The 18139-nt window shown below is 35.9% G+C and overlaps 1 protein-coding gene across 1 annotated transcript; it reads right to left on the bottom strand.

The window, feature by feature from the left end:
- Window positions 1-3353: 3353 nt before the first annotated feature.
- LOC132152810 (speckle-type POZ protein-like A) lies at window positions 3354-13474 on the bottom strand. Its single transcript, XM_059561708.1, has 12 exons — window positions 13316-13474; window positions 12559-12682; window positions 11801-11937; window positions 10476-10597; window positions 10243-10394; window positions 9934-10061; window positions 6624-6801; window positions 6168-6223; window positions 5948-6070; window positions 5279-5421; window positions 5127-5180; window positions 3354-4645 (listed from the first exon to the last, which is right to left on the bottom strand). Exons 3-12 carry the CDS (start codon window positions 11876-11878, stop codon window positions 4501-4503), a joined length of 1179 nt encoding a protein of 392 aa, XP_059417691.1. The 5' UTR covers window positions 11879-11937; window positions 12559-12682; window positions 13316-13474; the 3' UTR covers window positions 3354-4500.
- Window positions 13475-18139: the final 4665 nt, after the last annotated feature.

Here is an 18139-nt window from a genome sequence, read left to right as displayed (position 1 = left end):
TATATGTCATATAAAAGTATGAGCATGTACAGCACTCAATACTTAGTTGGGGCTCCTTTTGCCTGAATTACTGTAGCAATGCAGCATGGCATGAACTCGATCAGTCTGTGGCACTGCTTAGGTGTTATGAGAGCCCAGGTAGGACCTCAGAAAACACAGTGAACCAACACCAGCAGATGACATGGCACCCCAAACCATCACTGACTGTGGAAACTTCACACTGGACCTCAAGCAACGTGGATTGTGTGCCTCTCCTCTCTTCCTCCAGACTCTGGGACCCTGATTTCCAAACATCAGAGAACATAACTTTGGACCACTCAGCAGCAGTCCAGTCCTTTTTGTCTTTAGCCCAGGCGAGACGCTGTCTGTTGTTCAAGAGTGGCTTGACACAAGGAATGCGACAGCTGAAACCCGTGTCTTGCATACATCTGTGCGTAGTGGTTCTTGAAGCCCTGACTCCAGTTGCAGTCCACTCTTTGTGAATCTTTTTTGAGTTAATTAGCTGATTAGAGTGTGGCACCAGGTGTCTTCAATTTTGAACCTTTTTACAATATTCTAATTTTCTGAGATACTGAATTTAGGATTTTCCTTAGTTGTCAGCTATAATCATCAAAATTAAAAGAAATAAACATTTGAAATATATCAGTCTGTGTGTAATTAATTAATATAATATACAAGTTTCACTTTTTGAATGTAATTAGTCTAATTATATGACCAGCACCTATAACTGTGGACCACTCAGCAGCAGTCCAGTCCTTTTTGAAGTGAGATGCTTCTGACGCTGTCTGTTGTTCAAGAGTGGCTTGACACAAAGAATGCGAGAGCTGAAGCCCATGTCTTGCATACATCTGTGCGAAGTGGTTCTTGAAGCACTGAACTCAGCTGCAGTCCACACTTTGTGAATCTCCCCCACATTTTTGAATGGGTTTTGTATCACAATCCTCTCCAGTGTGCGGTTATCCCTATTGCTTGTACACTTTTTTTCTACCACATCTTTTCCTTCCTTTCGCCACTCTATTAATGTGCTTGGACACAGAGCTCTGTGAACAGCCAGCCTCTTTTGCAATGACCTTTTGTGTCTTGCCCTCCTTGTGCAAGGTGTCAATGGTCGTCTTTTGGACAACTGTCAAGTCAGCAGTCTTCCCCATGATTGTGTAGCCTAAAGAACTAGACTGAGAGACCATTTAAAGGCTTTGCAGGTGTTTTGAGTTAATTAGCTGATTAGAGTGTGGCACCAGGTGTCTTCAATATTGAACCTTTTCACAATATTCTAATTTTCTGAGATACTGAATTTGAGATTTTCCTTAGTTGTCAGTTATAAACATCAAAATTAAAATAAATAAACATTTTAAATATATCAGTCTGTGTGTAATTAATTAATATAATATACAAGTTTCACTTTTTGAATGGAATTAAATAAATCAACTTTTTGATGATATTCCAATCATATGACCAGCACCTGTATATATATATTTTTACATTGTGAATAATTGCTTGTCTTTCTTTTTTAAATCATTGCCCACCTTTATTATTTATACTTACATATTTCCCTAAAAAACAAGTTAACTCTCCTTCAATAATGCCTTTTTGCGGATTAGAGTATTAAATGTTACGTGGCTTAAAAACATTATATTATTATTATTGTTTAATAAATGTCCTTTTATTTCAAACATTTGTTATAGTAAATTGTTACAGTGAAGGAAAAAGTATGCTGTCATATTGAAAAATTGCACCATAGAGGGTTGATTTATTACTTTTATTCACAAATTTAACCATGAAACATATCCTGACAGTATATGTGAGATTTGTAGTGAACCATCTGCATATTCTCTGTTGTTTTTATAACCGTATAAAACACTCATTCTTCAATCAGTAAAAAATCCTGCAAGGTCAATAAATCAAAACATTACATCCTGTGTTATGTTTCATTTCATCAAGCTTTAATACATCATCATATTCAATAAAAAGCTTTCTGATGTCTAGACCAGTGTTGCATAGTTTGTATGCATATGAAAATGACAAATTCTTCCAAAAAATTTCAACCTTTTGTTTCTTTCAAAAATCGATTGTCACGTTTTTTGCTTTCAGCACTGACGGCCTCCTACCATCCGATTCACAAAGAAAAGAAAAGAAAAGAACAAAAGACAAAACTGAATTGTCATATGATGGAAAAAATAACTATATGAATCCGCAATGTCTCATTAGCTCAGTGGTGCACTTAAAAATGGTCTTCCAGATAGACAGGAGTGGGAGAGAGGTTTTCTAATAGTGAGATGTTATCACAGAGTTCCCTAGAAGCCACAGAAAACGGTCTGCATGAAGCGGCATGTTGGCACAGGAAAAAGATGTGTGTTAGATAGCTCGGAATACAGACTGCATGCTGTTCGCTTTAATTAGCCCCGATTTCCCCATCATGGAGGGTGCGAGAGCAATATGTTGCGACTGCTGCAGAGATCACAGTGGTCGCAGTACCACAACTTCAGCTGCAGTTACAGAACCAGGAACAACTATGCTAAAGCTGTATAGTGTTTAGAACAACACTGCGGTGTTTAATCAATCCCAAAATGACTATTATGTTTAGCAAAAATGCAATTTGCAGTTCAACTTGATGGCTGGTTGTTATGTTCTTTTTGGCCACTGCATCACCTCTTTATTTCCCCATCTTGAAATATGTTAAACACAAATAACCAAACCAAAATGTCAAAACATTGGACATTTTGCAGATGACATTTAACTTCCTACTAAACGTAATGACAAACGTCTAAGGATGAGACCATGAAGCATAAAACTGCCCTTATATTAGCCTTATATAATATTATAATAAACTAATATATATATATATATATATATATATATATATACCATTCAAAAATTTAGGATCAATAAGATTGTTTTTACAGTAATTAATACTTTCAATTAACAAAGGATGTATTAAATTGATCAAAAGTGACAGTAAAGACATATTACAGAAGATTTCTATTTCAAATGCTGTATTTCTGAATTTTCTATTCAAATTATCCTGAAGAAAGCAACACAACTGCATTCAATATTAATAAGAAATGTTTCATGAACACCAAATCAGCATATTAGATTGATTTCTGGATCACATGACACTGAAGACTGGAATATTGATGCTGAAAATTCAGCTTTGTCATCAGAGGAATAAATTACTTTCCAAAATATAATCAAATAGAAAATCTTTTACTGATTTTATAGTATTTTTGGTCAAAAAAAAATAATCAGTCTTGAGCATAATGTACTCGTATAAAAAAAAAAAAAAAAAAACACTTACTGACCCCAAACTTTTGAATGGAAGTGTATTATATAAATCATACATAAAACACCACTGAATTCTGAAAAACTTTTTTAATGAGTTAATGCAGGCATTCTCGCAGACAATATTTTTTTTAAAAGATGGAACAAATTCCAGAATCTTCACAAAACATGTCCTTTAACAGAACAAGACAGTCTAGCATGACACAATGTAGAGAGTCATCCAAATCACTGTCAGTTCGACTTTAACACCACAGCTCTAAAACAAAACTGATAGATCGATGACAATCAATCTATCTTTACTTCCCAAACATCCATTCATCAGTCCATCCATATGCCATACACAGTAATGCCACACACTGATGCTCAGCATCCAAATATTTCCTGATCACAAACGACAGTGTGTTCAAAGATGGATTGTCTTGACTAGTTCAATCAGGTTACACAAATGGAATTATGGGCCAGACAACTTCAAACTACTTGTCTGTATATGGCAGTCCAATTTAAGGAAAGCCACACTACCGAGTCTAAAAAATGTAGTCATTTGTAAACTTGTGAATAGATGACACTTTGAATGTTATCACAGGTCAAGGGGCAGGACACAAACAATCATTCCAGGTTACAAACATCAATACAAATATCTGAAATGCATATTTTCCCACAATATGGAATAGTACTAGTATTCTCCCCCCCCCATGGTTAAACTGTGTCTTTACATAGAAATCGTGCCATCAATATGGGGCATAGCTATCTTTTCAAAAAGTGTAAAGAAATGACCTTGCACTCATTGTGTTAACATTTATTTAATGTCTAGTCGCACAACTAAACATTAGGAATATATACTATTTCCCGTGCATTGAACTCCTGACGCATTCCTAGGAAGCGCCATATAAAACAGCGAGACTTTGGGAACTAGTGCAACAGGGAAGAGGCCTGGTCTCATGGGACAAGGCAGGCACAGAGTAGAACTGAGAGAATTCAAATACTCCACACAAGAGTCATGGCAGATAGTTTAAGGCTGTTTGAAGTGACAGAAAGATTCGCAAAATAAAGCTCCGATGCCGAACCCATCGCTCAAGAAGGGTGTGAACAGCTTTCGCTGCCTTTGAGAAGTCAGCCTGTCCCAGTCCCGTGCTGTCGGGTCGGATGACAATGTGATAGAGTCAAAACTCTGCATCTGTCTGGCTTTTGCCCCAGGACAGGCCCAAGAGAGAAGCAGGAACATCGTCACGACTGTTTTAGGCGCTTCCTGGGCAGACCGAAGTGGGGGCACTGCGCTGAGGCGAGCGCACGGAAAGCCTCCGCCACTAAGTGAGGATGAGACTGGATCATTGACTTCCAGCCCGCAGTCTCCATTATGTCCGTGGCGTGACTGTCAGGAGAGGGTGAAGATGTTTCAGTATTAACACAAGACACATTAAAAATCGATAACAGCAATGTGGATTAATCCAGTCTAATGGAGTAAAAAAATAAGGTAAGAGGGGCTCAATTCAATGGTGCATATTCAAACTCAAGCAACTTGACTCAGTCTATTTATACAAAAGCCATTTTCCTTCAAATAGGCATGCACTAATGCAGTATTTATTGCTGTTCTGAAAAGTACGATCAGCGGGGCGCCAGGGATCTATAATACTGACTTTGTGATGTGTTTATAATGCAGAAATGTTCTCTTCCTTGACGTTTCAGACATTCAGAGTCTATTAATAACTGGTATCAGGAGATATGCGGACTGTGGGTACCAGCCAAGCAGCCCGGGCTGCCCAGAAACTAAAACAATGAATTCTAATGCATCTAAGAGAGCAGATAAGAGCTTGGTATTAATCTTGTGTCACACATATCAGCTAATTACGTACTTGCTATTCCAGTTTTTCCCATCTTTACAGCCCAGCTGTCGGAGGACACTGCACCTATGGATAAGATAGAAGAAAAATACTCTTATTCTTCGGCTGGTAAACAGCTATGTCAGAAGGAATCTATCAAGCAGAGTTTCTTTGGTGGAGCTTGCCTGTTGATAAAATCTATGGCCTGTGCTTTGAGCTGCTCTGCGCTGTGCAAGTCGGCCAGGATGAGGGTGTCTGCCACGTTCTCCACCGAGAGGCTGTTGCAAAGGGCTTCCTCACACATGACTTTTAAGCGCTCTAGAGCATACTGAGAAAACGGCACACATTACTTATGGAGAACAACACTCAAAGGTTTGTGATGCCATTTAAAGCATTAGCTCACCCAAAAATGACAATTCTGTCAGCATTTATTCACCCTCATGTTGTTACAAACCTGTATGACTTTCCTCCATACACAACAAATACATTTGTATTCATTTACTGATCAACTGGTCATTACTCCAGTCTTAAGTGTCATATGATCCTTCAGTAATGAATGTAATATGCCGATTTGCAGCTCAATCAACATTTCTTATTATCAGTGTAGAAAACAGCTGTAAAAACCGGGAGTCTTTGATGAATAGAAAGTTTGCCATTTATTTGAAACAAATCTTTTATAGCATTATAAACGTAGTCACTTTTGATTTACTTAGTCCTTGCTGAATAAAAGTAATAATTTTTCAAAATCCTCAAACCTTTGAATGGTAGTATATCCCAATATGACACACACACATAAAAAACATCAACAGATGCTTAAATTATTTCAAGATTTAATAATTAAACTTCAGACTTACTTTATCAGCTGCGGCTAATAAACTATCCGCCATTTTCTCTAAATTTGGTGCTTTTCCTGTGTATATGAAGCCCATCATTTCTTTGAAAACCTCTGGTTCAACATCGCTGATGTCCACCCGGTTCTGCAAGAAAACAGAACAGCTTATGAACTCATACGCTGCACAACGGCAAACATAACTAAACCAATACTGCAGTATATAAAGAGCATCAAATGCATACCTTTTTACTCTCTTCCATTTCATGTTCAAACATGGCGTTGAAGACTGGTGACCTCGCTGTCGAGAAAGCAATAAATTTGTCAGTCACATTATATGAGCATCTCTCGATATACGTTTACAGTCAATAACAAATAACACAAGTTTCCAGTTTTCATTAGATTATTCCTAACCTGTGAGTCAATCTACATAGCAAAAATAAACAAAAAGCCTGAAGTCACATGTATGAACCCAGTCGTCCTTTGAGGACATTAGCGGTGGATCACACTGTGGATTTTCAGTGATGAATCTAGATCTGTCATATTGAAGAATTAAAAGAGAAAACACTACCGCCAAGGTCACACAAACTGTCTCACCACACACAAACTCTGAGGGTGCGTGCTGAGCTAGCGCCGCTGGGATGAGAGGAGGACATGGAGCTGATGTGGTCAGCAGGGCTGGGGGTCTGGATTAGACTCACCTGCCAGGATGGATTTGTGGGCTTTGAACTCCTGCCCTCCCACATATAGAGTGCAGTCCGTGAAGCGTGAGCATTCCCACAAGTTACCCAGGTCATCCGACAGCTGGCACTCCGGAACCTTCAACATGTTCATGTTGGACTGTCCGGAGATATTCACAGAGTCCTGGACAACACTTACCTAATTAACACACATCATAAGTCCAATTAAACCACTTGGTCTGGTTACGCAGTGTAATTTACTGAACAGCCATCATTCTGTTCTGTTATTTATTATTGCATGTTTTTTAATGCATATTTTATGCATGTTACTTTTGCAGTTAGGGCTGCAAATCAATATGGCAATATGACTTCGTTTGATTTAAATATTTGCTGTCAGAGTGAAGTGGTTTATTATAAAGTGTTTTTAGCCTCTGAGATTGGCTTGGTTCATTTAATGTGAATTGAATTCAGATAGGCTGCATAGTTCATGGGCTGCATGCATGTCTGCAAATCAACACGTGATGCAAAGCTTCAGTTTGAAACTGACGCAACCGTGGCAACCCATCAAAAGAAAAAAATAAAATAAAATTACTGTTGGAAAACGAATTAAGTATTCTTATTTTGTGTGTGTGTGTGAAATTGAAGAGTAATTTTTCATTAAATTAATTTTTTAGCATTCAAATTCTTAGTTTTATGACAATGTTTCTTTTTTGTTTAATATTTTTTATTTCATAATAATGATTTTTATTTTATATTCATTGAATAGGTCTTAAGCATAGACTGAATAAAAACATGGACGTAGTGTCTGTGACATCCAGGCTGCTGGATAGTGTTTTTGAAGCCTAAAGTAAGCAGAGCGGGCCGTCAGCATATTGGCAGCACATCACCGGGCGTCACTCCCAGATAATCAAAAATGGGTAAAAAGGCGGGAGCTGGTTGCTGAAACCATGCCCACCTAGTGCAACGGTGGTGAGAACAGCGGCAATCCACCTGTCACTCAAGTTGTCACGCCCTTAATTATGCAGAAATTTAAGGCTCAATATAATTTAAACGGATTAACACAGTTGTCATGAACAGCAAAATTAGCTATATAGACCAAAAAAAAATTTTTGAACCAGGTTGTAAATGTTTTTTTTCCCTGCTATAAAGTTGGGCATTTTAACATGGGGAGTCTATGGGATTGACTCTCTTTTGCAGCCATCCTCTAGCGGCCAGTTGATGCATTACAGTTTAAATCACTTCCGTGTTGGCTACAAGGGAGAGAGCGGGAGTTTGCCGCTTGGTCAAAAGCAATGGGAATGTGGCCTATGAAAATTCAAGTGAAAAATTTCTGAAATGGTTACTAAAAGAGGTTTGAGTCGTTTCTAGTATAAAAAAAAACAAAACAAAAAAAAAACGCAAAACCCAAAGTTTTCGCCAAATCTGGTGAAGTCATAAGGTGAAAATTCCTGTATTATTTCATATCGCAGCAAAAAAAAAAAAAAAAAATTATGCTGATGAAAGCATCCTACAGTTGTTTAATAGTTTTTCTGGCAAAAATCATCTACAAAAACTGTCCAATTAATGAGGGAAAACATATCATCTGCAATTTGCATTTAGTTTCAACTTTGCTTTGTGATATTGCCAATTTCCCTGCAAATATTAAACCCTGTAGCGGATCTCAACAGGCAGGTCGGTTATTTTTCAAGCAAGACTCATAATTGTGTTACAGTAAATTCATTTGACAACCCATTTCATTTACTGCTCTAGGTGACGTCTCTATCCTGCTATGCTCTGAAGAGAAGGGCGAGCTGTCAAATGGCTACTCAGAGCATGCTACCTGCAGGGAATTCAATCTGCGATCTACTTCAGAGAAAAACATTTAGTAGGCTCTGCGCTTCCATTTATTCTATGAAAAAATCAATAATAAATCACCCGGATTACTACATCAAAGTAACTAAAAGACAGAGGTAACACTGGATCAAGCAAATGCCAAAAGATTTGTCCTGCAAATGGATCAAAAACAATTAAGAACGTCTGAGATGATAAAGATAATAATAAAAAAAAAATCTAGTTCAAAATGCAAGTGTAAAGTTCTTAGAAATGTCATATTAAAACACTTAGACTGTTAGGACAGTAATACCACTTGCACACATTTTTGACCTCACAGAAAATCATCATTCACAGAAGATTATCATTGCATAACACTAGTGTTGTCACGGTACCAAAATTTCAGTATTCGGTACCGATACCAGTGAAAATCCACGGTTCTCTGTACCAATTTCGGTACCAAAGTAAAACACAAAAATATGTGAATTAAAAAAAAAAAAAAAAAAAAAAAAAAAAAAACTATCACTAAAAATAAAACCAATGCCATTCTTTATACTAATTTACAATTGTGTTTACATTTTTTCTACAAGGAATATAATTATATAATTATGAAAAACAGTAAACAAGTTTCACAGAAATTTGTCTTTTAATTAATGAAATTTAAACATTTTATTTTTTGGCAAATAAAGGGGATTTGCTATTAAAGTTAAAACATGGAAGAAATATTGCGTGATTTATTTCTTTAAAAAATAAAGTTTTATTAATTTTTTTCAACAGTAGTAGCATTATCACATTCATTCTACTAAATAATAGTAATATTTCTGGCAAAATGCCTTTATGTAAAAATGAACTTTTATTTTGACACTGGTTTTACTCAAATGAAACAGTAAAATGCTTGTGAAGTGACTCAGAACAGTTCTGGTGATGCTGATGTATTTATTTCCTCATTGAGACTGCAGATGCTGAAATTACTGCAAGCATCACGCGCTTCGGTCTATGTAGTAAACACAGAGACGCGCAGAACATGCAGGATTTATATTTCAACCAACTTTTGCGGCTTAATATTTACAGATACTGGTCCATATGGAGATTTGATTTGATTAATTTATGCTAACTTTGACAAATTCCGTGACTGTCCATATTAAAATGTAAGTTTCATTTTCATGACTGGATTTTGAGATCAGTCCGCGTTTTCTGCGTCATGGAAATCATAGCGCTGTATGCATCAAGAACCAGGTTGACCGGGTACTCGGTACCACCGGTACTTAAAGAAACCTGGTACCGTGACATTTTAATTTTTTTAGTACTGACTTGGTACCGAAGTACCGGGTCTTTTGACAACACTACATAACATATTTATAACACCTAAAAATGCTTATGCAAATAATGCATATTAAAAAAAAAAAAAAAAAAAAAAAAAAAGAGACATCTTATGTGGGGTTGATCCAAACCAATATACATTCATGTATTGAAGGTTTGAATTTGAGGAACCAGACAGATCATGAACTAAACGCATACTTGCCTCACAAAATAACGTGAGTTTATCATCTGGTAGCAGTCCATTTGCTTCATCAAGCAGAAAATCTCTCCTAATGAATTTTTTGAAGCCCCAGTCTTTGCCTTGGACGAACCGATAGGCTCTTTGGCTTTCTGCATTGAGTAGAGAAGTAAGGGTAAATTAGAAGTTTGTAAATTACAAACCAAACGCAATCATCCAATAACAAACTTAAGTTCAAGACACTTGACATTACAAATTTACACAGGACTTAAAACAACATTACTCCAATAGTTTTATTTCTAATTAAAGCTTTTTTTACGACGAAGTTCTCACCCATAGCTTTTGTCTCCTCCCGTTTAGCGTTCAGTAAAGAAAACTTGAACTTGGCTCTGACTTCACTTTTTGGACAACTAACTAGTAGCAAATACAGCGATAGATAATCTTTACTTTCATCATCGAGTCCCTTCGGATTGACCCGTAGGCACCTGAAGATAGACAAAAATGTCAACCTTTGAGCATGACAACATTATAACACACACACACAAATACATGCATCGGCTCCTCACCATTTCATCTTATCATTAGGCCCTGAGGAGAAGGTAGAGCTCTTCAATACTTCACCCATCTCTTCTCGACAGAAGCTGAAGTTGTTTATGGTCCACATGTAGGAAAATTTCACTACCTTGACCTACAAGATCATCAAAGATTACCATCAGTGAAAACTGATAACCGTCAACAAACAAAGCAATGTGCCATCATTCCTAGACAACAACACGGCAAACGCCACAAGAACAAATGAACAGGCAGCTTTCAACTTCACACGTGACTTTTTACTAACATCTGATTCATTTGTAAGCAGCTAAACAGCTGCTATTCAACTTTGCATTACATTTGCCTGAGGTTAAGTCTTACACGTCGGAAATTTGTCTCAGTATCATTTTACCGTATCTGATAAACCAGCATGACCACATTATGATGACTGCTTGAGTTTCATTATCACTTGAACAATGGAGTGTCACCCTATCTACTTTAATGCACTGACTATACTCCATTAGATCAAACTGTGCACAGCACCATAACAAGCAAGAGATCAAAACATATGCATCTGCTCAAGCTACACTTGTCATTCCAGAGGGCCATATTAAGACTTAAAGAAATGGTCAAATTTCAGGTAAAGTCAAATATATTACTATAGTGCTATTCACAATGATTTTACAGCAGCTTTTCAGAATTTTATTTTTTAAATATTTTAATATCTTCATTCCTTAAAGTCCTATTTAGCAGATTAGTGCTGGGTGATAACAGTTTATATTTTGCAACAATACAAGAAATCAGGCAGTAAAGGTTTGCTATATTTTACTGTACATATCACCCTAGTTGAATATGCTGCAGCTGTATGCATGCATATAACTTTGGACATAAGTGTTCCTGTAGCTCAATTGGTAGAGCATTGCAGGTTTTTTTGGGGTGTTGTTCAAAAATGTATCAAGCGCAAGGTTGGGGGTTCGATTCGGTTCGAAGTTGCTTTGGATAAAAGCGTCTGCTAAATGCATAAATTTAATTTGAATTTAATTTTAATTTAACCAACTTTATATAAAGATGAGGCGATAACATTTCATGATGCAATAAAAAAATAAAAATCAGGCTATACCACATACATGTATATAAACATATTTATACATTGCTTCACATGAGCTTACTGTATTTATGTGGATGAAGTTGTATGCCACATATATTTGACTTTACATAACCGTACAGAGCTGTTTGATAATACAGTTTACATTTTGCAATGATATAAACAATCACGCAGCTGATATCTGCCATAGAAACAGCTTCTAAAATACTTCAGCAATGTCCGAATATGACTACTTGAGCCATCAGTCCATCTCACCTGGGTATAGCACCAGCTCTCAGCCACAGGCCCACTGGACATCTCCCCTGGAGGAGGAGGGGTTGGGACCCCCGACATGGCCAGCTCACTCCCCACTACAAGAAGCACTGATAGTCCCAAAGCTTTCACCACTTAACCTTTATGGAAACACAGAGCAAAGGTATAGTTTAAGAAAAATAAACGGCAGCAATTTCTGCCTCTCCTCCTGACCTGAAAATATCAAATCTTTGACTTTGCCATCAGCAAGCCATTTTGTGGTCAAATGAAAATTATTGCTAACCCCAACTCAGGGCACAGAATCTATCAAAAAAAAAAAAAAAAAAGAGCTTTTAGGTGTCAAAGTGGAGGAAGGAAATGAAAGAATTTAAGCTTTATGAAACCTATGACACACCGGACGCATGCAATATCACAATCCAGTCAGTAGTGTGACAGATCACCAACTCAAAAATGTGTTTTAAACCCATGAAAATGCTAAGAGAAGCTAGCACTCTAAATATAGGTGTCCTTGATGATACCAAAAAACATCAGAATCAGTTAAGTCCAATGTACCGACTACATGGCTTGTTGGCACAGGCCTGAAATGCAGGTCTGAACTTGCCCTTGTTGACAAGGTATAGTCAAGGGCACATTAGTTGTATTTTGGTAAACCAACAGACAAATCCACCTCACTATATTTCACTCTTAACCAAACACTTAAAAAAAAAAAAAAAAAACTAGTAGAACAAAATCGGAGTTAAAATGATAAAATGATACCTAACCTTCAGTAAATATCTTGAATTTCATTTCTCGATGCCATTGTACACATGTATCAGGTAAAACTGAAGAAACGAGTTGTGTTTTACTGAGACTTTACAGCATGATCCAAGAGCTCCTCATCCCAACCTGTGAATATAAACACATATATTTCATATGATTAAACTTTGCCATCAATCCTCACTTAAGCATTAATTAAGATCTGTCCTTATCATGATTATCATGAAAAATAGCAACTGAAATTACATTTGTAAGTAATATATATATATATATATATATATATATATATATATATATATATATATATATATATATATATATATATAAATAAATAATGACATACACTACATTCACAGCTATGTGACTTCTGTTCTGAACAACACTGATTTAAGTCTAGACTGTCATTATATGATATGATTTTTTTTTTTTTTTTGGTGTTGTTCAGTTATATGCATATGTTTAAATCAGAATGTTTTCTGGGCTTGGTCAACATGGCAAAAGAGAAAATGGTTAGCCATAATGCAAACACCAAATCTTATGAAAATAATTGCGTGGTCGGCTTCCAACGTTTGATTCTTCACTGGCTACATATCATTACCTGAAAGCCCAGTATATCAATGAAACAATGTAATCTTTTAAGGACAAAAGGAATCCAGTCTTTTGTTTGAGCTAGTCAGATTCTTGTCGGCTAGTTGGCTATGTGGTTAGCAAGCTAAACTACATCCACAACACTGACAAAAGTAGATCAGTTAAAGCACAAACCTTTTCTCGTCATTCTGTCAATACTGTTAAATTTAACGTTCGGATGGTCCTTGTGGATCTATTTATGACTGATGTGTATTTGTGTCTTTTCAAAAGCAGCCCATCACAGTAGCTTGCAGTGTGCTGCTTATCCTGCCAATGAAGGAAGCGACAGCACAGAGAGGACGTGGACGCGCTTCACTCATTCCTCTGGCGGTACGTGAACCCGCCGAGCGGGGGCGCGCCTTGGCCCTCAACCTAGTTATGTGTTCTTTACAGATTAACTTGTACCCGAGATAGAGCGCAGGGATGTTACTAATTTATAATATACATCTTTCTCCATAGAACTTAATATGGTGGAAGCGTATATCATGATTGTTAAACTTGAGGAAACTTAAAATGATCTCTCAGCGCTTACCATTAATCAGTTGTGATTGGCTCAAAATGGCAAGCGTTGAGAAAAGAAACACTTCCGCACAACGACGATTTAACATGTAACTTTAAGCTATCCACTCACCAGTCTTCAATTTATCCACTCCAAATATCCTCCTGGGACCCAGGCATAGACATTTTGTCCTTTGTAAAGGACACCAGGACAAACATTATGCTAATCATGTATTTTGGGGAAACACAACAAGTCATTAGGGAAAGAAATTAGATCAATATTCCTATGAAGTATCTTCTCTTGAAAATGTTATTAATTCCATTATTACACTTCTCTGTCATTACGGTTTGCCCTAAAAATGCATAATATTCAAATCAAAGGCTTTACATGACTTATTAACATTTATTTATACAAGTATGTTGTCACACTTTATGTAATGTAACATGCCATTTCACTTTTCAGCAATCATTAAAAAGTAAAAAAATTTTGTGGAACGGCAGACATGAGTTATATTTTAATAAATAGTATAATTTTAAACATGTAACACTTGTAAAAAAAAAAAAAAAAAAAAGTATTATTGCCCTCAGAAAATAATTCAACATTTCAGTTTAAAAGATACCTTAATTATGTAAAAGTCTGCTTTCTGAGAGTGCCACTATGTTTCTTTTAAGAACTGTTCACAGAAAAGGTCTTTAGGGACCCAAATTAGTTCTTCTAAAAACACCCTTTCATATAAACTTTATTTTTATAAAGTGTTTAAAGAACCTTTTTTTGTAACTGAAAAGGTTCCAAGGATGTTAAAGGTTTCTTAGGGAACCATCAATGCCAGTAAAAACCTTTATTTTCTTGTATACGATATAGTTTATAACACAATATTGGTTAAACATTGTGAATATAATATAATTTTGGTAATGTGTGTCACGTGTATAATCTGTTCTGAAAGCAAAGCAAGAAGCATAAATAATCTCTGCTTGTGTGGCAGGTTTGATTGGCAGTAGTTGAGTGCAGATGACTCTTCCCTCTCGCAGTCCTCCGCAGTGCTCTGATGTCATTCTCCTGACAAACAAAAAGGAGCTTTGGGTAAGCCACTCTGAAACAATGTGCTGTGATTATACCCTGGAGGCCTGTGATAACTAATTCTCATTCACATCAGCATGGAAGTGTTTCGCTGCTGAAATGATACATCATTTTCACATGGGTCTCGTGGTTTACAAAGCTTTCATGGTTAATATGCCTTGATCATGAGGTTGAGTTCTTTGTTAACTTTGAATAGTAAAGACATTACATTTTAAAAATGAACTGAAAGTTAGAGATATCTGTTCTCCATTTCAACAAAGGCTGGACAAAGCCCTATAATAAAATTACCACTATAGCTGACTGCAAAGTCTTTGAAATATTGATTCCACACTATACTCATTAGACATTGGCATGTGAAAATGTTGTCTTCATGTAAAAGCAAACCATAACAACCATTATTTATTTATTTTATCTCAATGATTTTAAAAGATTCTCAAGAGATGGAAAAGTGAGGAAGAAAAAACAGCCATCAACACCTCCAGAATGGTGGTTATACTTAGTATCCAATGCTGTAAAGTTGCAAACTAAAAAAAAAGAAGTGCAAATCAAAGCAACTGTAATGAAGAATAAAGTCTTAATTGCACAATCAGCCATTCACTTTTGAACACTTCTTCTGCTGACAAGGGCCAAGGTCATAATGGATATGAATACAGTTAAATTATAATTATACAATTTGATAGGCACTAAAAAGTCTAATTGTTTTATTCTTGGAAGTTGCTTTAAACTTGTGCTGTAGTAATTACAGCCTAAGAGAAGGGAAGTAATCTGTATACTGGAGCTGCTAGTTAACAAAAAAATAAATAAATAAAATAATATGCAGTCAATGGAGTTTATGAGTGGACATTTTCAGCTAATATTCAGATTATTGGTCATCCAAGATGGGTTTCTAAGTTTTTAAAACATTTACACTTGGTACATCCTTGCTGTTTTACTGAAAAATATGAATAATTTACTATTATACACACACTACTTCAAAAGTTTGGGATCAGAAATATATATATATTTTTAAATATAGTTTGAAAGAAGTCCCCATATTATTACAATAAAAAAATAAAAGATAAAAAGATTTTAATATATTTAAAAATATTCTTTAATCCTGTGTTTATTCACTATTTCCCACACAGCTCCATATGGTGATTAATTCACCAGTATCGCAGGCAAGCCAGTCACACTGAGAAAAACATTTACTGAAAGATATAGAGAATGACAACTCTAAATAAAAAGTACATAACATCTGTGCCACATCCAAACTGGATGCCAGTGCTATCAAGACACTGCCATTATTAGCTTTGTTACCTAGCAAAAAGCCTCCCTCAGGCTGAATGACAATGATGACCATGGAAAATAGGAGTACTGTGACCAGCTGACTCTGGACTGACCTAATCTGGCCACAGACAGATGTCAGACAACAGCAAAATACAAGTGTTTTAATTTTTTTTTTTACTTTTTTACACCAACTGAATGATCATTGAGGAATTCTGAATGTAATCCCTCTGTGAGTCACAGTGAGGAAAGTTTCCTGACATTCATAAAGCTACCAGAAAGAGAATATTTACTGTATTTGTTTTATTTAGTCATTCATGTCCTCTGACCTGTACCTACCTTCCATAGTAAGGAATTTTCAGAGCAATTTAAGCTTGCTGTACTACTTAAATGTAAAGAATACATGATGTGGACTTGAGTATTAAATGTTGTTAAATGACATGGAAATAAAACTTAATTTATTGTAAAAATAAATAAATAAATTAATTAATATATAAGTAGAACTCTTTAAATAAAACATCATCATATGTGATGTGTCATGCATGTCCTTCTATTGTTTGACATCATAAATGATATGGTAATTATGGTGGTAACCACAGTACGTACGTCCAAAAAACAAACATTTCACAGTTACAGTAAATTAATATATAATGTGATGTTTGACCATCTAAAGTTTTTGACTATATATGATAAGGTAACATTTAACAAGTTCTAAGTAACTTTTTGTCTATTCTTTGCTTTACATAACTGCCACAATACTGTATTTGAAAGGATCATCTTGTCAACTAAATGCAGCATATTTGATTAATTAATCTGCATATCATGTAATTAATTGGATGAAAAGTGTTATATACTGACAGCTCTAAAATCAGTTTAAAACAGTCTGATTAATAACAAATGTGCAACTATTACTCAGATTCAGATGTCATGACAGGTGACTTATATTTAGAAAAAATAAATTATTCTGCTTATTAGATGGAACATTTCATTGTCCCTGACTTCAGCAATGTCCCTTTGAAAGTCTCAGTCTAATTTAATTGAAATGCTGTTTAAAAAGGCTAAAGATGAAGGACACACACACACACAGATCAGTCCTGGTCAGCTGAAAAAAATGAAACTGCTGATATATTTACCCAATACACACACATCTAATTTAGATGGCAGTCTTCATGTATCCATCCTTATATGCAAATAAAGCAGCAATATGTTTCTTTTTGAGTGTGGACAAGCAGTGATGTGCACAGCTGGATCAGTGGGAGCCTTGCAGCCTCTCAGAGCCACACAGAGCATTTCACTCCCGAGCTAGCAGAGCTGCGCACACACATACTAACAGCTCTCTGCATGTATAATGAGCTTGATCCTGTTAAATCTATCATTCCCAGAGTCCATGCATGCAGCCCCTTTAATCTCTTTAACAACTGTGTTGGCTGTGGAGAAGCATGGCAGAGACTGGCCCAGTGTTCAGATCATCTGAGGCTTCCTTCTCTCCCTAATCCACTCCTCAGTTGAACTCAGGCATCTTGGCATTAGAAACATTTACAGATTCCACCAAATCAAAGGTTTATGACACTGAACAAATATTATGCATAATTTTGACAATTTTAAGCAGTGAACAAACAAGGTGTGCTATGAAACAAAATATGTGGATGGATGCATAAACATAGACTTCTGCAATCATGAACTATTGCAAGAGGACTGTGCACATAACCAGTCCTGAACTTGATAATATTGCTTAGCCTTGTGAAAAAATTATCTTGTCTGAATCAGGAGAGAAGTATGAAAACAAATATGTCAATGGATGAGCTGTCTTCACTAGATTTGTTTGAAGAATGCCCCTTCGAAAATGATCACAGTCCTGTACTGTGTTAAATATGAATTGGAATTCAGTGTAAACAAAAATGGATTGTGCATTCAGATGTGATTTGCTTATCAGAAGAAATCTGCTGGTTTTGAAACAAAAGACTATATAAGGTTGTCAGAAACAAGACTATTTTTCAAAATGTTTCGTTTTTTAAAAAGGAAATTTATGAGAAAGTTTATGTTACTTTTATTTAAGGAAAGTTTACTTTAAATGCTGTTGTTCTCTGGTGTCTCACAAATCCTTTTCTTCTGTGTTTCCC

The sequence above is a fragment of the Carassius carassius genome, chromosome 11 (genome assembly GCF_963082965.1).
Source record: "Carassius carassius chromosome 11, fCarCar2.1, whole genome shotgun sequence".
Lineage (NCBI taxonomy): Eukaryota > Metazoa > Chordata > Actinopteri > Cypriniformes > Cyprinidae > Carassius > Carassius carassius.
Note: the sequence above shows the minus strand (reverse complement) of the source record. Positions and strands in the feature narration are given on the sequence as shown.

Bases quoted from the DNA above. Each gene is read 5' to 3' on its own strand.
- LOC132152810 (XM_059561708.1), bottom strand. From the start codon at position 11,878: ATGTCGGGGGTCCCAACCCCTCCTCCTCCAGGGGAGATGTCCAGTGGG. The intron at 6,802-9,933 runs GCAAGTATGCGT...TGTGTTAATTAG, and splicing joins AACTCACGTTATTTTGTGAG to GTAAGTGTTGTCCAGGACTC. The intron at 5,181-5,278 runs GCAAGCTCCACC...TCTTATCCATAG, and splicing joins GCCATAGATTTTATCAACAG to GTGCAGTGTCCTCCGACAGC.